Source organism: Corvus hawaiiensis, chromosome 1 (assembly GCF_020740725.1).
Source record: "Corvus hawaiiensis isolate bCorHaw1 chromosome 1, bCorHaw1.pri.cur, whole genome shotgun sequence".
Lineage (NCBI taxonomy): Eukaryota > Metazoa > Chordata > Aves > Passeriformes > Corvidae > Corvus > Corvus hawaiiensis.
Genome location: NC_063213.1, coordinates 17797482 through 17823912, shown reverse-complemented (window position 1 = coordinate 17823912; position 26431 = coordinate 17797482). Strand labels below are relative to the sequence as shown.

Below are 26431 nucleotides of genomic sequence, written 5' to 3'. Positions count from 1 at the left end.
AAGTTGTCAGGAGGCTGTTGCCACCTGAACCTTTTTGTTGTTGTCTGTCTTCTGACTGTTGACCCTGCCATATGGGGTGAATTCCCAGATCTTGCAAGGCTGTGTGGGGCTGATGTAGAAATTTTCATTTAACATTCATGGCAAAGGCACTCTGTCCTCTATCGGCATCCATAAACTATCACTGGTTTGTTTACAAGACTGGCTTGTAAAAATACACCCAGAGAGTGAGTGAAAACTTGTTTCCTTACTACAAGTGATCTTAACAAAGAGCTTTCCGGACTTGAAAGGCAAGACAAGCAAGCATTATGCTAAGATTTAGGTTTCTGCAGTAGGAAGTCTTTTAAAACAGCTCATAGAGATCTCCTTTCAGAAATGTCTGTGCTGACATTTAATAATGTGGTTGTCAAAATTTTGGGATGGAGATTGTTTGGTTGGGGTTTTTTTAGTTCGTGAGGTTGTTCCTGCCTGTAGATTGAGAGTTGCTTCCTTTCCTGGGGTTGGAAAGGAAGACTTACTGCAATCTATTTCAAGAATAGTCTGAGGAGGAGGAAATTCCCTTCTTGTTCCTAATAACACTCTGCTGGAGGAGGAGAATTGTTCAGTAAGTTAAAACATTTAAATGAAGTTTTGATTTTATACATCTTGTTAATATCTAGAAATTTGACTGTATTTTAAACAGAGTATGTTTTATCTTCTTTGTTAAGGGGGAGGGACCGTGGGTATCGTGTAATGTCTTTGAATTCAGTAGATACTAATTTGGTGAATTAGCAAGGGTGAAATGTTCAGTAAGAAAAGAAAACAATAGCAGATCCGCTACTGCTTGTTATTACAAAGTGCCAGTCTAAGCTGCTGGGTACCTCTGAGAGATATCAGCAGTGCATTTCATTGTCCAGGATCTTGGATTCAGAGACAGAGGTAATTTTGCCCATCCACACATCTGTAATGTTCTTATCTTTTCAGATGTTTCAGATATCTTTAGGGTACTTCCACCAACAGTTTAGAATCAAGGGTTCTGTTTAATTATCAATAGTAGAGCAATCCAAACCTCCTTCAAGGCAGAGTTAGATACCCTAGGTGAGCAGAGTAGAATGAGAGTGTTTGTCTAGATGTATTTCTCTTTTGCTTTAATCAAAAATGGAGTGGTGTTCAAGGCATATCTAATGCTGTACTTCATCCAGAAGTGTGTGCTGTCATGCTGGGAGCAGTGGCCATGTGGACCTAGGTATGGAGGCACTATGGAAGCATTTGTGCCCTCCATTACACAAGGAAGGTGCTCCTGGTACAGTGGGGTGTGTGCTGAAGCACAGTGGGAGCCCCCAAAGTCCCCTTACCCTCTGCTCTTTCCCCACAGGGCTGACTTAGGGAGGCAGCTTGGGTGCAGTAAGACAAAGCCCAGGATCTGTCTGTGCCTCCTTGCCTGCTCCTTGGCTGTCAGTAGAAAATTTGTCTTCATCCCAGTGGCTGTGATTCCACTGCTGTTTTTGGGCTCGTTGTAGGAGCTGTTACACAAATGCCAAAGAGGCTCTGCACCCCAGAAGTCTTAAACTGCTGAAAATTCACATTTGTTCTCCTTTTGCCACCCCTAGGAACTGAGGTTTGGTAAGCAAATTCTTGAATTTTTATACAGCAAAACTCAAAGAAAATAATTAATTTTTTAAAAATGAGAATAAGCTGGAGATGGAAGAAACATCTTCTGCCAGATAATTTATCAAGTGTTCTCTGCAACCCTTTTCAAGCCAAGAACGTTGCTGCAGGTGTGAATTTGCTCATGAAGCTGCTTGTATACCCAGGTGAGCCACCCTCACACACTGTCCCCACCATGTACATGCTAGCCTTTCAGAAGAGACACATTCCAGCACTGAGTGTCTCATCCTATCCCATGATCTGTTTTGGGACTTGGCCAGGTGGGACTTTTATCTTCTGCAGACAGTATAACCTGCTTTGAATTTCTTAAAGATCTCTGTCAGACATGTGTGCCAGTATGTGAAACTATTAATGTTCATTTCAGTCCTGCATCTGTTTCAGAAGATGATTGCTACATTTAAGTGAAAATCAAGTATTTAACTGAGAGAGAATTTCTGCAATGCATTTTAAAGTATCACTTATTATATTACGAGTAATAGCCTGAAACTCTTAGCAGAATTCATTGGACCATTATATCACATGCTGTGCAGGAAATTCTTGTGTGTCTTGATAGAGTTTATAATTTAATTGATGATGAGCAATTTAGAGAGGGAGGGATATGCTGTGAAACAGAAGTGTAGAATTATGTGTCTGTGAACACAGGTGTGTATACATGGAATAGTTCAAAATTTAATAACTTAAGAATGTCTGTCTTCCAGTCTATACAAATTTATAAAATTTTGAGTAGAGTCAAATAACTAAAGGTTGTGGCATTCTCTTATTTCATTTTTCTTAAATCACTTTATTTTCCTGTAACTTTGTGCCTTTGTATTTCTTGCATGTGAAAGCCCAGATTTCAACTTTTAAACTATATGTTAGACAAATTTCAGGAATTCAAGTGCTCTACTTTCATTTTTATTCTGCCATTGAAAATACAGGAAAAAAAAAGATAATTTGCCTGAAAAACATGTTGGGTGCTTTTAGTGTGTTTCAGGTATTCAGAAATTTTAGAACTATCTATTCCTTTAAGTAGAACTCAGTGCATTGTCATGTCCAGTGCATGTGGCACTGTAAGGCAATTCTTTTTGTACTTGTAAATAAGCTTCCATATGCAAGTACTTTGAAAGTGTTTTTTAAATCTGCTGCATCTGTGTCTGATGTTAAAAGCATGAAAAAACAGCCAAAAAACAAGCCCTCCTAATGACCTGAAACTGCAGAATAAGTATACACATTCAAAACTGCCTATCTTTAATTTAAAATAGCAAACATAAAAATTAAATGCCTTCCTAAGCTTCCTCCATGAGCTTTACTGTTTTATAGACCTTCTCTGCCAAAAATGCCTTGTTCTTGCTCGCAGTTTTCTCGTCTGGGCAGAGATAGTCATTCCCTTCTGTGCTCTGACCAGAGCTGTTTTGATGTCACCTCATCTGCAGGGTGACACAGCAAAACACTCGAGCCTCTTTCTGCAAAACCTGGAGCACCCAGTGCCCCCTGCCTTGGCACCCTCTTCAGTGGCCCCGGCCAGGCATGGCACAGGCAGGGCTGTGGAGGAGCTGTGGCACTGCAGAGAGAACCAGGGCAGCCAAAGCCTCCTGACTGTGGGGCAAACACCACCGGGTTGAATTTAGAGTTGTAGAAGCAGCTCAGATGGGGAGAGCTGCTGCTGTGGTCTGTGAGCAGGGTCTGACAAACGCCTTTGGAGAGTGGGCTGATCCCATTTCCACCAGGAGGCTTAGCAGCAGAAACCACAGCCTGGCACCCAGACTGAGTGGTGGTAGGTTTGTGCAAGGTATGTGACACTGTGAATGGACTGGCACTGAATTTGTGTCAGGGTGGCAGAAGCAGTTATGGTCCAGCAGTTGAGTATTGGTAAATTAAGCCAATGACAGGCATAGAAGGACTAGGTCAGCAGAGCCATACTGGTTTAAAATTAAATAAGTGAATAAGGTCCATTAAAAGATAAACCTAATAAGCCAGTTACATTTTAATTTTTCACCTAGTAATGTTTAGCAGTATTATATTATGTGTAAGGAAATTGTGGTATCTTTTTAGGAGACAGTAAGGCTTCTTATGTATTTAAAATAGAAGTTAAAACACATTAATGAAGTTACGTATATGTGAGAACCACCTTGTGCAGATATTATGAAGCTACATTAAATTTTGCCTTGGCAGTTTAGCTTTCCCCTAAAAAACTTAAAGTAGTGGGTTTTAAGGGGTTTTAAGTCAACAGAATTTTTATGTCATAATTTTGCAGCAAGTTGTGATTTTTATAGATTGGTGAGGTTCAGCATGGTAAGTGGAAATTTATCTATCACTGGAAACTATGTGAAAATGAGTTTTACTTATTGTTTGGATTAAAATTTATTATCTTCTTACTTCTGTACTTATTGATTAATTTAAAGTATAGGAAAAAAAATTTACTAGGTTATGTAACAATGGGTAAATCTTGACAGTAGTTTTGTAGGAAACAGACCATGTAAATGCAACATCAGAATGGTGTGTTTTCCTAAAGCAGTACCATATGTTAGTTGATTAACAAGTTGTAGGGTTATTAGAAGATCTTGGCTGCTGGTAAGAAGGAGCATCTGTTTTCTAAGTCTTTTATCTAATATGTGTAAAGACTTTGCCAAGTCAAGTTTAAGTGTTGGGTTTTTTGGTTTTTTTTTAGGGGGTGTATATCAGCTATATATTCCTTGGGTATTTTTCTTTCCATAGGTGACACTAATGCATTGTTGGGATTTAAATCTAACCCCATTCCTGTGAAGAGCATGCAGTAACATTAAGAAGTAATGCTCAGTATCCCACGTGCAGGTATTTTATAAGATCAGTTCAAAATTCTGCCAGCACCACAGCTTGTATTTAGTCTAAAACTTTATGTTTTGTTTTGTTTTTATCTTCAACCAGACATCAACTCCAGTAACTAAATAGCAATTATGGAAGATTAGTTTTCCTTCAGAACTTAGCAGCTTACACTGATGGTATTGGAGTGTGTCCAAAGTGCCAAGTGTGCGTGCCTGCATCACTGTGTAACTCCAAAAACAAGTGTCATGAGTTTTACAGGGTAAAATATACCTCCACTTATGATTTATTCTGAGATGTTACATGGAGTTTTAAGTGGTTAATCAATCTTATGACACCGGCTTGGAGCAGAATCTCTTGTGGTCTAGCCCGTTTTGAGGCCGTAGGGAGAGACAACAGCCTGAGGCTTCACCCTGAAAACAAATGAGGTTTTAGAGAAAGACTGAAGATTTTAAGATCTTTCAGGACTCTCAAAGAGAACTTTTACTCTTCTGTGTTCAAAATCAGTATGTGGTTTCCAAAGCAGCATCTAAGAATAGCTTTAAGGTTTCTTATCCAGGCCTGATGAAGTTTCTGGACTTTCATATGGGGATCTTGCCAGCCACAGGGAGCCCGTGGGACATGCTTCTGCATGTTCTTCTTTTGGGACTCCTTGTGTTTCATTAAGGATGAGAGACAAATGGAAGTTTTAAAAAGAGCTTTTTTTAAAAAAAAAACCCCATGGTTTGCATATCATTAGTGTCTCTATTGTCAAAGTCTGATTTCTCTGTTCATCTGATTTCCCCATACTTTCATTAGAAGGCTGTAATTTGAGGCTGTGAAGGAAGTTTTGACACAGACAATGGGTGGAGATCAACCTATTTTCTCTAAACTCTGGGACTTTCCATGGTAGGAAACTGTTTAGTTTTGCAAAAGCTGCCTGTATTTCATTGGCAGGACATTGAGCACAGTTGGGTCATGACCACAAAGTGAAAAGCTAGGACAAGTCTTGAGATGAAGTAGCTTGATGGGAAGTGAATTCCCTCTCCTGCTGCCGGGCTGTGTATTTTAGGGGACAGCAGCTTCAACACCTGAAGGAGGTGGGTGCTCGCTTTCTCGCAGCCTTCAGCAGCTGTAACCCCCCAGGCCAGCTCTCAGCCTCTCACTAGCCCAACTATCCACTCTATCCAGCTACTGACAGCTTTAAAAATGCAGTCTTTTAACTATGCCTTTGTCTCTAAATAGCTTTTCTTCCCGTGTTTCTTGGGGGGGTGCTAGGTGAGGCAAAGTAAGATATGTTGTCAGCAAAATACACTGAAGACGACGAGCCAAGAGGTGAGAGAAGCAGCAGCTGAGCAGGCAGTGGCAGGATGCACACGTGTGTTTGTGTGAGAGAAGTGTTACCTCTCCGTGTGGTGCCATATGCTGCACAGCTCTAGATCCCCACATGGCGTAGCAGAGCCCGGTGTGGATGCTGCAGTGTGTCTACATGGATTGGGGTCAAAGTGTAGAAGGAAGCGCTGTTTGCAACCCTTCTGGCACAGCCACAGCAACCACTCATGAAGTGTTACAGACAGAAGTTTTAAGAGCAGGCTTCATGCTTCGGTTTTCAAAGTCTGGGCAGGAATCAGGCAACAGCTCCATCTGGTATGAGATTGCAAACAGAAATGTAGTGCAAGGGAAAGACAGACCATCCTCAGCCTTGTAAAATAGCATTTTATGGTAGTGAGAGTCTCCTCAGAATATGATCTGGGTTAGATTGTTCTGTTTCAAGAGAGAAGTCTTTTAGAAACTGATTGTCTAGTCTGCTGGCAGCAAAACAGTATGACAAAAAGTGTTGGGCAAAAATAGAAATAGGAAAGTCTTCATACAGAGAATCTGGAACATGAGTCTAAAATTTAGAATTAAACATATGCTTCGCTCTTGAGGAAAACAGTCTACGTGGGAATCATTCACTGTCTAAAACATTGTGGAAATGTTAGAAAGAGTATAGGAGATATTTCCATGTATAGAGAGTACATATTTTTCCAAATAAAAAATTAATTTTATTTTATTCTCAGAGCTATTTAAGGAAGTGTCATGCCATCCAAAAACCCACATGTACAGATGTTTTCAAGTGATCACCACTACCTCCATTGGAGAGCGGCCCACTGAACAATAAGTGCTCTACTCTGCTGCGTCCAAGAGTCAGCTCCTGTAACATTGGTCCTGTACGTGCTGGGCATTTAGTCTAATGCATATGCTACTGTACAGTCATGGAGAGGTGTCTCAGGAGACTAATTCATCTCATCCTAAAACAGGTGTCTAGAGTCAGTGCAATGAATTACCTTCAGCAGGTTCCTCTTTAACTTCTGTGGTTGCTAAGTGGATACTAGGTGGGCATTTGCTTGTACTTTTGATGGCTGGGACTAAGTGAGGTCTGGCAGGTTGGCTTCTGTGCAGAAGAAGGAAGGTCTGGGATGCTTTGGTGGTATCTAAGGAGAAGTCCCATCAGCTAGAAAAGAGCACTCTTATTTTCTCTCATTTGTAGGGCCAATATTGCAGATGAGTGTAAAATATCTGTAGAACAACCAGTGCATCTGCCAGCCTGCAGCCACCTTTGCAGGTCCATGTGCAGAGCCCTGGTCTCCAGTAGAGGACAGATTTGGCTGCTCTACACAAACCACAGTATCCAAAGGTTGCTTATGCAAGGTGTTACAAACTGTGTGTGCCCACACCCATGAAACTTTAGTGATTTTTTTTTTTTTAACTACTTCAGATTTTCTGGGTGAGGAGTTACTAAGATATATCACTATATATCGTGTCAGATGTACACCACTTGAGAAACAGTATTTAATCATGCAGATAAAATGTTTACAAAGAGTCTGCTGCAACAGAATCCCAGACTCCAAAAGCTCCCTGTTACAGCAATAGCTCCAAGTGCACGACACTCCTAACTACTCTGATGTGTTTCTGCAGTTAACACACAAGTACATAATCTCAGATATGAAACTGCCATTGCTTTACTGCTTTCTAAAGTACTTGAAAATCTAATGAGATTCTGGATAGGTCTCTTTCAAGTCAGCCAGTCATAACATTCCTTGGGAAATGGCTAGTAAAAAGTTTCTTACTGTGCATCACTGCTTAATAAAAGGTGTATTATTCTTTGCCCTTGAAAAATGTCTCCTGACTAAAAAAAAAAAAAAAAACCAACAAAAAAACCCTCTTGTTTCCTTGGACTGAGAAAGCATAAAGATGGTTACACATCTCAAATAGGAAATAGTCAAAGCAAATCTCCAAGGAACTACAGGAACAAAGCATATGATGCCTTCATAGCAAGGTTTTGTGCAGCAGTGTGAGCAGATATTCAGATTTTGTGCTTCTAAATGAGCAAATTACCAATGACCTACCAGATCCTAGTGCTGCCTTGTGGAGTTCTGTGCACTGATCTGCACAGCCTTGCCTGCTGTACACTAGGTCCCATATCCCAGAGAAATGGGGAAGGGCAGGGGAGGCTTGGTGCCGTGCTGTGCTTCAGTCTAAGTCAGGGCACCTAAAGTCCTCCAGAGTGGCTTCTGAGTAGCAGGGAATTGATGCAGGAGAAAAGATGATCTCAGCCCTGCCAAGCTGTACAGATCCCTTGTTCAAAAGGTTTAACAGTGTTCTGACACTTGATGGTATCCAGAGCCCTGGATGCTGATGCTGTCTAAGATTTACCCTGCATTGTCTGTCACCTCTGTGGAACCGCTGAAGCACCGCAAATTCGTTCTCTAGCTTCCACTGCACTAACTTTCCTGCATAGACTATTTTCTACAACAGATGAGACATGACTTAATATATTGTATGCTATTCATTTTCTCCCGTATCCTCTCTTCAGGAGGAGATTTCCATGTGATTCTCAAGAGAGAACACAGTGTTTTGGTTAGGTCTAGGGTTGCTGTTTTTCTGTTGTAATGTGCTTCTATTTCTTTATGTTTAGCACATATTACAAAGTGTTGCTATCAGTATTAGGGCTTCTTGTACCTTGTCAAGTGTAAGAGCAGTTGTAGCAGGCCCAACAACGTGTCTTGAATGGTGATTGTTACCTAAGGAAGAATGTGGGATCAAGGAAAGTATGTAGTGATACTTCTGGAATATCGTCCCAGCTCCCAAAAATATGCAATTAAAAGATTACTTGAGAGAAACCAAGGATTAAGTCCTTTTTATTAACAGTGCTCAATGGATTTTTTTTTTCTATTAGTTTGTTTTTTATTTTTTTTAACTCCTCTTAACTCAGTAACTGCAATGTCTTACAGCAGGAAGTTCGCCAGCTTCACTTCCATATTGCTCTGGGAAATTAATATTCACATCTATGTAGTTTGGAATCATTAGCTTACTTCTTTCATTTGATGACCCTACAGTCTGTATTGAGAGAGACAACGAACAGCCTTTTTCCATTCAACTTCTGTCACTCATGTTTATAGACCTCAAACAGATGTTTGAGTCATCTGTTTTCGTAATGGAGAGTTCTACATAATTCAGTTGTTCCTTGTACAGAAACTTCTATAACTTTGATCATCCATGCTGCCTTTTTCTAAACATTTCTATTATATCTTTTTTGACCAGGAGTAAATTAAAATTGCATGCAATATCCAAAATGTGAGTAGGCTGTGGATTTGTACAGTAGCATAATGATATTATCTTCCTTTTTTGCTAGTCTTTTCCTAGCACTTTCTACCATTTATTTGGTTTTTTAATCACTAATGAGCACTGAGCTGAAATTTTCAAAAATGATTATAACCTCAAACTCTCTTTTTGAGCGATAATAGTTTGTTCAATGTCAATGTGCATCACTTTACATTTGTCTACATGGGATTTCATCTTTCAATGTACAGCCTAGTCAGTGAATCTTGTGGTCTCTTCCTTGTAACCAATCCTTGTCTTCCCTGAATATCAGAATGTACTCAGTAAACTCTGCCACCTTGCTTAAACCCCCTTTTCAGCTCACTAATGTTGAGAGCTGCCTGAACCAGTCCACTCTGTGTGATTGGTAATCTACATCTCCAGGGAAATTTGGCTTTTGTTCCTACAGGGTTTTTCCTATTTTTATTCAGATTTTATCAATGGAAGATCTCCTCTCTTTGTTTCTTTACTGAGGGATGTTGCTACATGCCCTCTGGAAATCCAAGGGAGCTATGTCTGCTGGCTATCACATGTCAGTTCTCTCACTGGGCTGGGAAATGGCAGCAGTTCTTGCTTCTGCTTTCTTTGACCCATATGATCTTGTGTTTCAGTTCTCTCTGCAATATTAAATTGCTAATTTCACACTACCACATTTGGCGGTTGCTACCTGCCTAACACATTGTCCACATGGAACCTGTCAAGAGCCCTATTGGAGAGGGACATACGCTGCTTTCTGAAGTTGGGGGAAGTGTTAATGGTTCTTATTTTAGCTCCATCAGCAAAAGAAAATTACAAGCGATAGTGCCTCTGTGGCTAAATTTGTGGTTTATTGAAACTGTGGCAGAGCCCACAAGATGAGGAGAGAAAATAATGTCTGATTTTAAATTTCAGCTGTTGGCTGCAGCTGCAGCTTTCAGAAAGCTTTTCAGCCTGGTTCCTGTCCCATTTTCTCCTAGCTTCCTTTTACTGCAAAGGGAAGCTGAATTGCAACATTGAGCACTCCATGACTTAGGTTTTTCTGTACACAAACAACTTTGACTTTAACTGGCATGGTTCTTAGCATAGGTATTATCAGACGTACATTGTTTAAGTAGAGGATGAGGAAACAAAAATTTTTAATTGATTTTTTAAAGTCTGAATGTGTAGCAATCCAATTGATGTTTTTAAATAAATAGGAGAATTGTTTGAATTTTCTGCAAGGTGCTGAGTTTTTATGTTACTGTTTAATTGGGATGTCACTTCCTCAATGAAATAATAGCATCAGAATTCACAGTTACTTACATATTGAATAAAACTGTTGTATTCTTGCAACTGGTGACAACTACTGCAAGATGAAGGGGAATTAGTCTCTAACCTGATAAAAAAAATCTCTGTGGCATGGCAGTCCCATACTGATAAGGACAGCTGAGGAACTGGAAATATGTTACCTTTCAACAAGCAAGGCATTATTTGTTTCTTGGAAAGACTCATGAGATTTACACAGCACTATGAAGAAAAGGTATTTAGTGATGATTTGCAAAACATTGCCACAGTCTTAATGTCTGTGGCTAAAATCAAATACAGTGTAAGACCATGTTGAAAAAGGACCTCATGCTGCCCAGGAGGCCTGGGGTAGCCTTGCCCTTGAGAGGAATATTTCTCAGACTCTAAAGTCAGAAGACCACCCAGTCTTTTCCTTGCTGGGTGGAGAAAACAAACAAATTACTTTCTTTGATGGTTGGGAAAAGAAAGTGATTGATAATTACTGCCTGCAGCATTTTACCCCTAACTGTGGTATTCAGCCTGTGTTTTCTGGCTGAGTTTAGGCACTTCCTTTAGAAGACTCTGCATAAGAGCAGACTAAAAGCATTACGTTAATATTACTCATGGACTGCAAACTCATCCTTCACTTACTTCTTCACCTTCTTCCAAGGGCACTCCTGTGTTACTCTCTGCTGTGAGAGGGGACTTATAGGAGTTTATAAGAGTGAAATGGAGGCATGTAAGTAATACTGTATCTCATCTCAAAGAGATCTTGTACTTCTTTCCTTCTATAGCACTTTGCCCAGAATTTCCTCCAGCTGCTGAAAGGATTTAAATATCGTTCCAGCTGTGGTCTTGAAGTATTATCTTTTAATCACAGTTCTAGAGCAAAAAAAGCAAAAGAGGGGTGAAACCAGGAATTTATTACTGGACCTTATTATATTAATGATTAAATATTACAGTATTAGTATGAAAATAATAAATAAAATTGAACAAATTACAGAGTTACATTTTGCAAATGAGTCTTGGAAATCAGAGTATTGGAGTATATACATACGCAGTAAAGGCTGTCTGTGTTGCCAATTAATATTTAATAGCCTTTTCTTCTGGACTGAGGAAAATCTGTCATTGTCAGTACTTACTGCCTGCTCCCTACCCTGCACTGTGCTGCATGTAAAGGCATATGCCATGTTATGAAACATATTTATATATCTCAGCACAGACTTGCAGTTTGTAAAGGGGCATACATAATAAAATGTCACTTTATGTTGTCAGTGGAATGTTCACCTGTGAGTCATCCCATGGTTTGAAAAGTTTTTGTAAGAAATACAGAACAGTTGGAATTAAATTGTCTTGGGTTATGTATTTATTCATGAGAGAGATAGACACTCTACCTCTGAAAAAGCTTAAACCTTGTATGACACCTTCCTATGCTGATGTTGCTTATTCTTGTCTTCACCCCAGGCAGTTCTGTATGCTTCTTGTGGCCTGATAAGACAGAGCTTTGTTACTTTTTCTCTGTTTTTATCTTCTTGCACAGGAGCAGCAGACTTCCCCTTGTAGGAGGAATAGGATATGACGTGAGTCATGACACTGCATCTCACTTGGTGTTTGGACGTTTTACCCTTGTAAAACCTGAAACATTCTTTCCCTTTTTGGGAGGAGGTTGCTGCGGCCACAGGCTCCCTGTCCTGGCTGGGCAGGGTGCCCCAGCCTCAGCCCCCTTTCCCTGGGGGCTCTGTGTTGTCATGCAGCATCCAGCTGCACCGGTGTTTTCAGAGGTAAATTTAGGTCATGTACCCTTTTGTTACTGTTAGTATATTTAGTTCAGAAGAATGGGCTCTGACAATCCCACTATCTGTACTGCAAGGAGAAGATGGGAATACTGGAAAGAGAGTGAAAAGAGGCAAAGACTTGTTTTCCAAGGAGAAAACCAAGACAAAAGGATAACGCAAGTCCAATGGAGCTCAGGATGTGAGTGAGTGAGTGAGTAGTCTGTGAGGTGGCTTTCTTACCTAGCACACATTCTACAGTACTGCTGGGTCTGGCTGACAAAGGGGAATAAATCTGATCCTTGGAAACTGCAGTTAAGGCAACTTTGCCATGAAGAAATAGGAGGCTATTTCTTAGCACTGAGGGTAATTAAACATGAGTCAGTTAACTGTAACATAGTCTGTGAAATGAGAACAGTTATCTTTGCAAAGCCATTTGAGCCCAGGCAGCAAGAAAACCTGTATTTACTGGGTGGTTGTGGCAGGGTGGAGGGTTGTAGCAGTCCTGCTGCTGCTGGATGTGGTATGCCCAAGTCAGCAGCTCTATCAGCCGTGTCTGTGGGCCTGCCTGCTGAAGCACCCTCCAATAACAGCACTGGCAGCTCTGTATTAAAGGCAGTGATTAAAATCAACTGTCATGCTTGCACCTTTCAGCAGGTAATGGGCATTGCTCAGCAGGATTCATTCCCTTCCATGTACATCAGGATAGGTATGTTTTGAGGTGTTTTTCCTTTCAGGTTTTTTTCTCATACATAAAAGATGGCCAGTGCTGGAGACAGTGACTGGATGTGTGTATCACTGCTTTGGTTAGGATGGTTTGGAGGTTTTTAAGGTGAATTTCTCATGTGGGAAATTAAAGGCAGAGGAGAGAACTTTGCTCAGTGTTATGTTTCCTCAGATGGGAGCTTGATGTCCTTCACTTTCTTATGCTGATCCTCCAGGTAGATCTCATTGCATGTGTGGTGGAGTTTTAAACAAATGCTAGGGCAGATGCAGCATTGGTGTCCTGAGATCAGTAATGTCTTCTTCATCTCATTTAAGCTTTTGGCCTTTGTGGGAGGTTCCCGCATCAAATTTAATGGCTTGTGATAGAATGGGAAATCAGACAAGACAATCAAATGGTCTTGTTGCCCTAAAGCTATGAAACCCTAAATACTGAAGAGTGAATTATTAAGTGTGCATCCCAGCAGAACAGACTGGGCAGACCTGAAAAAGAACAGCAGTGCCTCTACTGTCAACTCCAATTGCTTTCTTACTAATCAGCTGTCTTAATAATAGCATGAGCATGGTCTGGGGAGGTCAGAGAGGCACTTTGAAGGAGGGAGATGTCCATACTATTGGAGAGGTCATTCAACATTACAAGTTGAAAGGTCTACATCAGACCTCTGCTCTTACATCTGCCTTCAGAGGCTGGTGCCCTACAAAGGGTAGATAGAAAAGCTTTACATACCACAACCTGTGACCATCCCTGCTGGGTTAAAAATCAGATCTGCATAGAAAAAAAGCTGTAAGGATTTATTCTGCTTGTCTTTATGTCTTTTCAGACATTCAGATAGTCATTTGTTTTATAGTACTGCCTTTGTAGTAGGGGACAGGGAGAAACTGTGGCAAAAATGATTTAAAATGTCCAACTCATTAAATCATTAATGGTGTTGACTTCTCACTTGATTTTAGTCTGAGTCTTAGAAAAAATCTAGTTCTTTCCAGTGACATTGTTGAGAAAAGTCAAATACGTGTTTGGGTACAGTCCAGAGATGAATAAAATGAATAGTGTTCCCAAAAATGTTACTTTTCACGAAAGACCGTCATCATGAATTGTGTGAATGCTGTGGGTTGGCAACACTGGTGCCATTGTGTTATATTTCTAATCATTATTTACCAATTTTTTTATTGAAACAATTTTTTGTGGTAGAATATTTATCAGAAATGCTGTTTGATAAGTAAGTTGTTATGGTAATCACAGCATAACTTGAACTATTACTTTATTTCTGAACTCAGGCTCCATTGAAATACACTATGTATTTCCTGTTAATTCAAGCAGTCACCTGACAATCTTATAAACTTGATGTATACATGGTAAAAGCTAAAATAAAGGATCTCTCGTATTATTTCAAAGTATAATTGTACTTTGTGTAGAGCAGCTCTTGATACTTTTGATCACTAAAGCATGTCACCTCACAAATGTACAACCAGATCCTGCAGACATCCATGAAATCGTCAGTGTTTCAGGCAGTAAGTCTATTCTTCTGGCACTGCTAAAAAGTTGGATCAATTTGAATTGAGACTCTCCACCAGAGCTCTTTTTGAGTCAGTTTATCCAAAGTGAACTTACCAAAACCAAAGTGCTTTACACTGGGGAGAAATAGAATTTGAATGTAGAGCAGATTGACTTTAAAGTGACCTTCCCCCCTCCCTTTAATCCACCTCCTTCAGGAACAATCCCCTACACTGTTCTTTCCCACCCACATATTGCTTTTTATACCATTAAACTCTAGTGATTAAAATTTCTGCAATGTAAGGCATATTTTGCTTTCACAGAGTAATTTGTTTGGTACCTTACAAAAACATGATCATATTTTCTGTTTCTGAGTTTGCAGGCTGATTTCTTTCCTTACCTTCCTGTATGAAAATGTGGTGTGTGAAGGGCTGGCGGGTGTGAGGAGGAGCTGAGGCATGTCAGGGTTGCCAGCTCAAAGCTGGCTGTTCTGGTGGCAGTGTAGTCATATTAATGTTAGTTTGGTATGGTGGGATGACAACAGGCGGGTACAAAGGCTGAAATAAGGTGTTGCATTGAACGAGTCAGAAACATGGATCCTGTAATTATGCTCATTTAGCTCTGTTCCATCTTCCCTTGGGCAACAGAAAGGGAAGTCATGGTAAAGTGTATCTACTGTTGGCTTTGTTGGGATTGTCCCAAACTAGAGAGGGAGACAAAGTTATTGATGAAAGAAAAGAATCACCTCTTTTTTTGTTTTTCTCCTCACTTGAATGTTGGCTCTTCTTTGTGATGACCACAGTTCTTCTTCTCAGTTTGATTTAGGGCATGCAAAAGTGTTTACTGCCCTCAGGCCTTTTAACTTATTTATAAAATTGGAGGGAGAGGAAGGAAACAAAAATAAAACTTCGAAAACAGAAAAATCTAACCTATTTAACATGATCTATGTCCAGGTGTGAGAGTTGTGAACTTGAACAAAATGTCTTTCGGAGTGCATGAAGGTTGCTCTGTTACTGAGATGAGCATTTGAGAGCTTGGCAATGCCAAGTGACAGGTGATTATAGCCACTTCCCAGAGCTATATTTGAAATGGAATTGGAAAGATGAATATATCTTCTGCCTAAATATTTTATGTTCAACTTCTTAGTCACTCTTTTGTACAGTTTTAGTGATTAAGTCTGGCTCTTAGCACCACTGTTAGTCTCTGAACTTTTCTGAAGAGCTGAAACCTGGTCTGACAAGACACAATGAAATTCTGTTGTGGAGATGTGCAAACTCATACTTTTTTGCTTCAGCTGAGTGTTACCATTTCACTCCTTGGGCTAATTTTGCCTCACAAGTAGGAGACTTCTTAACTGAACTGGAATATACAGAGTATAAATATTGAAACTCTCCACAGATTTTTAACAGGGAAGGTAATTTCATTATAAATAATCCCAGTAGTTGTTTTAGATTGTCATTGTAAATTTTAAAATCAATTTCAGATGTTTTCCTTTAATTTAAGCACTGAATATTTTAGCCACTATGCTTGCATTAATAATAGGACCCACTTCATTGAGATCTTTTACTAAGCAGATGAGACCAAATGATCATAAAGCCCCCCTCCACATCTTAAAAATCTCGAATACTTTGTACAATACCAAATCAATAGACAATTAATTTAGAAAGTAATCCTCTTTGCCCCCAGATGTATTTACATGGATTCATATTGATAGACCTCAGAATTTTTTTCATTTTGCCTGTATATGTTAGTGGCTGCTATTATATCTTCTTTGATAATATGCTGTTTGAACATAGTCCTTTTCTTTTTGAAGTGAGTCTGTTTTAGTTTAAGCATTGAGAGACCACCACCCAGCCTGGCAGTGAAGACACTGAGGATGAACAAGAATGAAGATGTGCTCAAACAAGCTACAGCCCTGAAGCTGGTCTCTGCTGTCCAAGGGGGAAATCAGAGCTTTGTCATGTGAACTCGTTGCTCTTCTTCTGAAGTTAGTTACTCTCTCCATTTCAAATCCGACTAGTTCACAGAGAATGGCCACCCACGATTCCCTGGAGTACAGAGGGGAGGTTTCCTGACACACTGGAGCCATCCTCATGATGCTCCCCTCCTGCAAAGCAGCCCCAGGGCAGTCCCAAGCCATCTCGGGCCATATAAAGGCTTGGAAAGGTGCTGCAGTGTGACCCACTTGGGTGCTCATAATTCCCCTCAGGCTTCTGCCTCACCACTCCAGGTCTAATATTTTTTTTCTGGACTACAATAGGCTGAACAGTGTCAGGCTGGCTCCTGCGGAGAGCATTCATGATGTTTTTCGCAGTGGCTGCATGATTTCACATGGACATTGAGACAAGTCTTTAATTATGGAACACTTATGATTTAACTATTAATAATTAGATTCCCAGAGATTTAGTTCTGAATAATTGCTAGAGCCATGGAGTCATTGTTGTATATTATAAGTTGGACTAATTGAGTGCAGCCAGTATTTGTTAATTGTTCCTCTTAACGCATATGCTAAATCCAGAAGAGTTGAAGTCGCTCTGGGACATTAATTTTAAACACAATTAAAACATCCTAACCTGTTGGCAATTATTCTCTCTGCATTGTTTTGATATTGATGGATCCAGATCTGAGCACAGTAATTAAAAGGAACCACTGTTATTGTTGATCCCACAGATAAACAAACGCTGATTGCCTGCTGTGAACTGGTTAATCAAGTTTATTTAACTTGTCGTTAGTGATTCATCCCAGTGACTCTACTGGGGTGCTCTTTATTTGAGCTTAATAATATAAAGGTTCTGGCTGTCTCCAGCTGCTAAAGGAGTTTCTCTAATTCTTCTAAATTAACTCTGGTAACATCTTGAGGAATAGCATTGTTAGATACACAGATTAAATCCAGCTTGAGACCAAGGAATTTTTCCTTAAAATGAGACATTCTTTGAGACCTTGCTGTTGAGACCCAACTGCTCCCTGTCCTGAGCTGCAGTAGAGATGATTGTGTTTCCTGGGTGGTGATTATGTTTTATGTGCAGGCTCTTCTGTTTTGTTTGATTTTGATGATACTAAAGTGTGCCATGTTTAGTCTCTTCCTTTGCCAATGCTTTTTAATCCTGTTTGAGAAACTACTTCTGCAGCTGCAGAAGTTCTCATAAGGTGACACCCAGTTTTCAAGTCACAGGTCCACAAACAAAAAACCAATCTCTCCTAGACCATCTCTATATTCTGGGTGTCCAGTTTGCTCAGGCCCCTTAGCAGCACTATCAGTACCATTTCCTGTCAGTCTCAGAAGTAGAAGCATCTTGCTGTGGCCATGAAAGCAGCAGTTCCAGACCAGCTTGGCACTTTCCTGAGGGGCACCCGGCTGCTCTCTGGGACTGGGAAAGTCAACAGAACAACTCTTTCTTGTGCTCTTGGCTGAGAAAACTAAAGGTGCTGGCTCAAAGTAGATAGTTTAATTTTATTATTATTGTTGTTGTTACTGCCATCATTATTTTAGTCTTAGACTAATTTTCTAGGTATTTTTCCCCACCATGGATGGAGGGAAAGCCTCCTAAGGAGCTAGAGTGCACTGATTCTGTTCTTATTAATGTTCTTGGTACAAACACTACTGACCTTCACAGCTAACCCTGGTTTTGTACAAGGCTGAAAAAGTTCCTTCCTTTCATTTAACGCAAGTATGTTTTGTGCTTTCTTTTGTGTTATTTTAGGATGAGGTCTTTTTAAATGCCCTTAGTTTCTGAACTCTCAGTTTCTGGGCCCTGTGTACAGGTAATGTCTTAGTACAGCTTTCATGGTGCTGCTCCAGGCAACCACAGTGGCTTTCTTTTTCCATCAGAGGTTTCTGAGTTCCTTTACATTTCTTGAAGTTGCTGGTGTTCAGTGTTCACTATTCCTGCAAGAACCCTCTTATCCTTCCAGCTGGCTGTGAATGTAAATTGCAAGAGGCTCATCACGATTGTCCAGACTCTGGAAACCATTGGTTAAAGGTACATTCCTTCATATCACACACATCAGATAAGTGGGATGGCTGGTCATCACTTCTCCTCCTAAAATAGTCCACAATCAGAATGAGCAGGAGGAACCCAGGGCCAGTAAAAACACTATTCTAAATAAAATCACACTGTTTTCTTTATAATTGCAGGGTAACTATAGTATAGTATTCTGCTGGGAGCACTGTACTGCAGACCTTAAATAGCAGTGCTAATGTTCAAATCGTATTTTCATCTTTTCTATGTTTTCCATGCCAGATTTCTGGGACTTTTGCCAGGTTCCAAGACCATATAGAATTAATTGTTAAAAAGGAAAAGAAATATTTCTGAAGTGCTAGACAATACGTATGTCTGATCTAATGAACAATAGTTTCGTTCATTATCAATTGTTCCTTGTAATTTACTCAAATGCCCTTTTTTTTTTTTTTTTTTTTTGGTCTGGAAGCGGGAGGATAGGAGCATGAGGAGAGTGATCCTCCTTGAGCTTCTGTACTGAATTTATATACATGCAAAACATTTCTGCATTCAATAATCTAAGTAGACAGGATGACATTTCTGCCAGATAGAGATGTAGAAGGAAACGTAGGGGAATTTTCCTAGCCTGTCTGGACTGGGTGGTTGAGAGGTCATTGCAAACAATTTGGCTGATGTTATATTGAAGTCAGAGTTGAAGAAAACTTGGAAGACCATATTATGCTAGGTCTGTTTAAAAAGACATCCAAGATACTGTTACCTGGTGTTGGAGTATGCATTTAAGTGAGAAATTGCCTATTTTTATTAATATCTCAGTTATGCTTTGTTCTTAACCTAATTCAGAAGTTGTCTGTGGATAAACTTTCTGGTCTTCATGCTGTAACTCAACACTAAGTTTGTTCCACCAAGTCTGACTCAGTGTTATGATTTGGATAGACTAAATCTGTCTGATATTCTCTATTAAATCAACACATGTAGCATCTGCTGGAATCTGTGGGATTTGATCTCATCCTTCTCAGCCACATTATTTTTTGCTTTGCAGTCTGGTAGATCTATCGATTTTCATGCAGGCTGCTGACCTGTGATCTGCCAAGAGAATTAGTTACATGTTTCTGTATGTTTTGCTACTGAGGCTTCGGAATCCCTCTTAACCCAAGTCCCTGCTTACATATTGCTACCATTCGTTTTTATTGGCTTCGCTGAAGTTGGATTCCTGTATCTCGATTTTTCCCCGATCCATTCTTTGAGCGGCTTGAAAGAATCCAACTGAAAACAAAACCTCAAAGAGTTTATATAATGAATTACTTTTAAACTAGACGCTAAAAAAGACAGAGGAGCATTTATCAGGAATGTTTGTGGGCTTGGTGGTTACGAGCTTAAAAAAAAAAATACCGTGTGGAAAGGCTTTTGTCCCATGACAGAGATTTAAAAGGCTGCGGGTTCGGATTCCAGCGGAGGCTCAGGCCTGTAATCGCGTTTGAAATGCTGCCTTTCACACGGCCGCCCGGCTGCCGCGGGGCGCGGGCCGGGTAGGGGCGGCTGCGGAGCCGTCACCTGTTGGGGCCGGGCTCGGGGCGCGCCGGTGCCGCCGCGGGACCGCGTCCGGCCGCGGGGCTGCTGGGGGCTCCGCGGGGCTGCTGGGGGGCTCCGCGGGGCTGCTGGGGGGCTCCGCGGGGCTGCTGGGGGGCTCCGCGGGGCTGCTGGGGGCTCCGCGCCGCCGGCGCAGCGCGTCCTTTCTCCTCCCCGAGCCCGGCGCGGACGGTCCGGGAGCTGCGGCTCCAAGTTGGAGAGCTTGTGCGGTAGGCAGGGACAATGGAGGAAAATGAAAGCCAGAAACTTGAGCTGTGCCTGGCTTGCCCAACAGACAGCAGGCAGACGAGGGGTAAGTAAGCGGCGATACAAGTAAGGCAAAGATGGAGTTATGTTGAAGCATGTCCCTCGTTGCTGCTTTTTATAAGTGGAGGCAGAATGCATGAAAAAAAAAAAAGCATTTTTTTCTTGAGCTAATGACTCTGGTGTGCACATTTCCCTAATATTGGAACTTTATGAGTTTAACTTTCTCTTCTGAGAGATTTCTGTGTGCCCTCTGAAGCCGGGAGCACGCTGCATGGCTGTCACGGATGCGGGATCCTGCCGGTGCGGAGGCTGAGGTGGGGAAAGCACGTCCCCTTCCCTTTAAATGCTCTGCCAGCCTCAGCTATGGCAGAGAAATAGCTCTTCCTTCGTAAAAGTGGGTTTGAGCTCATCTTTACCTCGGGGTGTCTGTTAAAAGGGGGACCTTCACGGCAGATTGTGACAGGGTTAGTTTACTTTGAGTGAAACCACTGGGGTTTGTTTTGGAGCGAAGCCAGGACTGTCTAAGCGGGGTTTCCACGGCGCTGTGCATTCATACGTTCACTGCTGCACTATCTATTTCCTATAAAGCGAACGAAGACTATTTCCTGGCGAATTCTACGTGGGCTATTCCACGTGGAACAGAGCATTCAGGTAGCATGACAAACACCTAATCTAATCTATATCTATTACAGTATCTGTGGGGCACCTGTGGACATTGCCATTTCCTGCATGTTATATTCCTCAAAGGCACTTCAGGAAAAGTTGTATTACTGTGCTTCTGTGAAACAAATAGTGCATGTGGTTTAAAAAAAATCACACAAGTTTATGAGCATGCAATACCAACAAATAGTGCATTGGCAACTTAGAAGGAAAAAAAATGCTCTTTTTTTTTTTTTTTAATTTGGGTCTTCATTAATTGATTGATGCTCTTTTGAATTGCTTTTTAAGTAAAATTACTGAGCATTGTGAGTAACCTTTGTCTGTGTATGTTTAGTGGGATGGAAATCTTCACTTTGTGTTTGACTAGGGGAAAAAAAGCCTTCAGTAACACATTTCTTCTGTAGGGCTTGTATGAAACTGCGTCAGATATGTGTGGAGCTAGGAAAACAGAGGGCTGACCAGACTGATTCTATGGTTCCAAAAATGTTGAGTGCTGAAAGCTCATAACCAAATGTAGTAGTTTTGGCCCATATCCAAAATTTACATTGGAAAGAGAGCTAATTGTAAAGACAGTGAAGTAAATTAGAACAATTCCAAATAATATCACATTTACTGCTAACATAAATGTAACAGAGATTGGTTTGACTCATGCTGTTAAATCCGTATTCTTTTTTAAAATTTTAGTATTGAATGGGGTTTGCTTCAAGGCTCAGTTTCACAGTTTCAGTATGGGTCAGGTCCACACTTGTTCCTTTCTGAAATTATTCTGAAAATGTTCTGTTCTCATGTCACCTAGGTTGCAAAACAGGACTATTTAAAATCTTCATAGCATTTAAAGTAATGAAGCAAAGTGACTTTCCTGACCTTTGTAGATTTCATGGAGGGTGTGACTTAGAAGAGTTACATGCCAGGACATGTCAAAGGACTTTTCTATTTTTCTATTTTTTTTCTCCTAGCTCATAGCCATTAATCTGTCATGATAATCTTGCTGCTGATCCTAGATATACTGCTTCTATGCTGCAGACCTGGGCCTTTACTGTAGTCATGGGTGACGTTGGTGATGTTAAGAAATCTTGAAACTTGTTTTCAGATCCAAGAAGCAAATCAAGTATAAGAGTTACTCACACCTTTGGATAACCAAATTCCTCCCTGTCAATCACCAAGACTTGCTTTTAGTTGCCCTCTAGACTTGCTGCTTTATTGAACAGAAGAACCTTCAGCTTTTAGCTTCAGAATATGAGGGAGGGAGAGAGGGAGACAAGCTTATCTCACACCTCTGAGTTTTCTATTGCCTTCTCTTTGCTCTTTTCCCAAGGAGGGTACTTGCATAATTTATCCTTTTCCATCTCTACTCTTAGCACTCATCTGGGAACCAACACATGATGTTTCACACGTTTCACAGTTATCTGTGGAGACTGATTTGCTAGGCCTATTATCTTCACTTGGAAGATATGGAAGGTTTACCCACGATGTTATTGAGCAACTCCAGAATCCAGAAAACCTCTCTCAGTTTTTCCTCCCTGTAGCACTCTGGCATACACAGCATCTGTAGAACTGATGTGTCTCAAGATCCACAGGGGGGTTTCAGCAGCCCAGTGCTCAGTCTCACCATTGAAGTCACTTCTCCTGTCCAGGAAGTGATCCACAACATTTTTTTTCAGCAATTAGTAGGGAAAAGACCCATACTGAAACACAACAGATTTTGGTTTGCAAAGAAAGTCACGTGCTGCTGAGTGCTGTAATTGTGCAGGATCAGGATCCTGCTGGATGCCCAAGTCAGCTCTCTGGCAAGATGAGAAATTAAGTTTGCATAGTTTACATTCCTTTCTTTTCACTGGTATTTATGCAGTATTTTCCAAATATATGAAAGAAAAATAAGAGAATTTGTTGATCTTTCTAATACAGTATAAGAAAAATATGTTATTTTTGATTCCTTTTCAAGGTTTCACCTAATAACAAACAGTGGTAAAACACTTTACTTGATATGTCTTTTTATGTGCCAAAAATTACTCTTTCTTAAGCTATTGAAATTACTGAAGTGCAGAGTAGGGAAAGACTTTGCATGAGAGAGATTTAGGACCCAAAGTACAGACACTTGAGTTCTGGGTTGTGCTTGTCAGCATAGGTTTACCTGCCTTCTTGAGGAAGTGCCCGCCATCACTGCAGTGATTGAAACTGCTGCTGTGACCATACTCTGAGGGTTTATACCAAATTGCTGTACTCAGTCATCCGTGCTCATGCTGACTCCCTCCAGCTCCAAGAAAATCCCTTATTTTATGTCTGTGCCTTTGTTCCAGGAGCCTCAGGGATATAACCTCTAGGCTGTTGGCGCAACAAATTAAAGCTGGTAAATTCCATCCAGCCCCAGCCCACTTCTCCCTCCCATGTAAAATCCATTGGAATGACTGTGCAGCTTTCAGAAACCATTTTCACTGGGTGTATCTAGAATAGCCATGCTGGCTTCTTGCAAGCAAAACTCTCCTGTTTGCCATTTTTCTCAAACAAGCTCAGTGTACCTGGTGGCTCATGCTCTGACTTTTCAATAAGCAGAGGGTTTGGATGTTTCTTAATTGAGTTGTGCTTGAGAGGTTGAGTGCATGCATGTTTGTACACAAAGGTGAGGCTGCTGCTCTGAAGGTTTAACTAGGATTGTGCTGCTGAGAAGGTCTTAGAAGGTGCTGTGAAGATCACAGATGACATTTTGAATCTTTGTGAGAGTAAGACTTCCCTGTGAACCAAACCTGCTCACAAAGCTGTGTCCAGATCTGTGCTCATCAAAGCATGGTGTCACCTGCAGCCTGGGCCCCCATGCCTGCATCTGCTTTCAGGGTAGGTTTCCATGAATGCAAACAAGAGGGTGTTGTTGGACATTTTGGAGCCCTTGAAGAGTATAGGCAGCTTACAGAAACATGCAAAGTCTTTGAAGACTGTCCAGGGCCAAGTTTTGTTATGGAACCCAAGGAAACTGATTCCCTACGTGAAGTGGTGGGACACCACACCAGCAGCGGCTCCACCGATAGAGGATTTGCTTTATTACCAGGGCTTGGTGTTCCATGGCATGTGGCAGGCAATTGACAATGCACACCAGAAAGCTGAGAAATCCTCAGCATAAAATCCTGAGGCAAGTGGTAGGCATGGTGTCAGAATGACTGACTGAGCCATAAAAAGAAGCAAGTAGGTGCCTGTTTCCAAACAGCGGTCCTATATAATGGCAGCATGCAGGGGAAACATCAGGGGGAAGATAAGGGGCTCTGAGGAAAAAAGTGTCAGACAGAGAGAAATAAAGATTTATTTAAAACAGGTAGAAGAAGGAGCTCCCTGTTCCTGGGGAGGTGCTGGGAAGGGTTAACACTCACAGGGGTGTCCGAGTCTGAGTCTGCCTGGAAAAGATGAGGAAGGCCACATAAGACTTGGAGAGGCCTTTTCAGTGCTTCAAGTTTTTGTTAGGTTTTTTTTCTTTGCTGACAAAGGAGTGAGAGATTTTTTCAAAGGTATTAGGTAACAAGGCTCCAGTCTACAATTTTTTGAGCATCAGAGGATTCATGTTACAGAGTTACCTGAAGATAAGCCAGCACTTACCCACAGTGTCTGCCTATCTCTTTACAAATGTCGTCGTGGTCTTTGGTCTTAAAGTAGATTTTAAAGTAGTAACATTTATCTGAGGGGTTTTTTCTTTTCCTTTTTTATATCACACAAAACTTGCTTTTATACTATTTCTTAAGAAATGGTTTATGAAAAAATGATGTAGAATTTTCCAGCCCGCTGTCCTGAGACATATAAAATGCAAGGGAGATCTGTGAAATTTAAAACCAGACCACAGTCACAAATCAGGAAAAAAGAGACTCCCAAACCCTGTTATTATTTCCTAGGTGTTTCAGAACCTGTTGAAAACCCACTGGAAAAAAAAAGATTAAGGATTACAAATCTGCTCTGTCAAAAGGATTTTATCAGTTCGTATCCTTAAGGATACTAGTTATGGGGCCATTAAGTGTATTGGACCCTATTGAAGAAATCTGTTTCTTCTTGTAGAAAGCATCCTGTAGATCTTAAAGGTCAGGGCATAAGAGCCCTGTCAGATCTTCTTTTCAAGTCACATAGGTAAAGTTGATACAAAAGGAACATCTACTTCAATGATGCTCGCTTTTCTGTGAGGCAATACTGCAGTTGTGTGATAAAAGTATATAAGTATGTGCAGAGCTTATATAAGGGATTATTTCCGGGGCACTTACTATGATGTATATATGCCTAATGATGCAGAACATGCCGCTGCACACTGCCAGACTTTTTAAAGTACCTAGCTTTTACATCAATCTATTTTTCCATTTTGCTGCTAATGCGAATGTTGCTATTAAGTTTTTATAATATGAACTATGTTTGGTTTTGGTTTTTGTTTCTTTTCAGACCAGGCAAAACCCAGTTTGCATGTAACATCACTAGACGATGCAGAATGTCTCCGATCTAAAGAGCTCCTTTCGACCCCAAGCAGTCACGCTTCTTCTCACTCAAAGTCCACCCGCAACATCCCTCGAAGACATACAGTAGGTGGCCCTCGCAGTTCCAAAGAAATACTGGGAATGCAAACCTCAGAAATGGACAGGAAGAGAGAGGCTTTTCTTGAGCATCTGAAACAGAAATATCCCCACCATGCCACAGCAATAATGGGACACCAGGAGAGACTGAGAGATCAGGTAAGGAAGTCAAATTTGTATCATGTTTTTTGTTTAACAGTCCTTATAACTCCTACAAAATTGAGTGTTACATCATTACAAAAGGGGGGAATTAACAAAGTATGAAACAAATTTTTTGGATGTGGCCTGCGATTCAGATGTTGCCTTAAAATTCAAAGAAACAATCATTAAAATTAATCTATTCAATATTACCTTGGAATTGTTTGTTGAAATTGACATTTCTGAAGAGCTTTTCATTTTTTTTAGTGCATACACAGAGAAAGGAGTGAAGGTGAGACTCTTGATCTTCGTATATGAGTCTCAATCTACTTTTCACAGCTGAAGGGAAAACATGGAACAGCTGTTAATTTCTGTTACACTTTCAGTATTGGCACCACTGCCTGGGAGAAAAGAAAATACCTGCAGAGTGTGTCTGTATGCTTTAGCTGGCTCTGTTACACTTTCATTTGCTTTCTTTTCTATTTTTGAGTTTTGTAATGCAAACAGAACAGACTTACCCATAACTATCTGCCTCCTCCAAGCAGCTTTGACACCCACATTCGTCTGTCAGCAGCGTACCTGAGGGTGGTGTGCCTCTCTGCCTGCAGTTGCTTTCCAGCAGCGAGCAGTAGTTGTAGGGTCAGAGGAGAGGTGACATGCTGATGTATTTCTCAGAGCAGGTGGAGGCTGTGACACACCAACTTTCTGAATTCAGGGAATGCCATGCAAGGATCTGTTCCTAACTCTGGACTCTGGTTTTGGGTGCAATGATAGAGTTTAATCTCTTCAGGCAATCTACTGTCTATTCAATAATTAATTTTTTTTCCAAACAAGCATCAGAATTTGGAGTTTGGTCTACAAAATCTTGTGCTCATTATTCTCGGTTTAACAGCAAACCTTTTTGTAAAAGTTTTTTTCCCTTAGTGGTTTATAGGTGTTTCAGCACTAATAGCAAATTAATTGTAAATAAGCAATAAAAATAAGTTGGAAAAATATTGCACACTGTTGTGGAAGCTCTTAGTGAATTCCAGGCTTCTTTGA

The 26431-nt window shown here is 40.7% G+C and overlaps 1 protein-coding gene across 16 annotated transcripts in view; it reads left to right on the top strand.

The window, feature by feature from the left end:
- KIAA1217 (KIAA1217 ortholog) overlaps window positions 1-26431 on the top strand; it is a 366730-nt gene that overhangs the window by 167470 nt on the left and 172829 nt on the right. For 11 of the 16 annotated variants that reach the window (XM_048294948.1, XM_048294904.1, XM_048294930.1 and 8 more), the window contains one exon: window positions 25125-25411. In XM_048294948.1, the coding sequence (XP_048150905.1) occupies window positions 25125-25411 (287 nt within the window). Of the gene's footprint in view, window positions 1-19913; window positions 20110-25124; window positions 25412-26431 lie in introns of those variants that run through there. The other 5 variants (XM_048294985.1, XM_048294977.1, XM_048294968.1 and 2 more) reach the window with 2 other exon arrangements.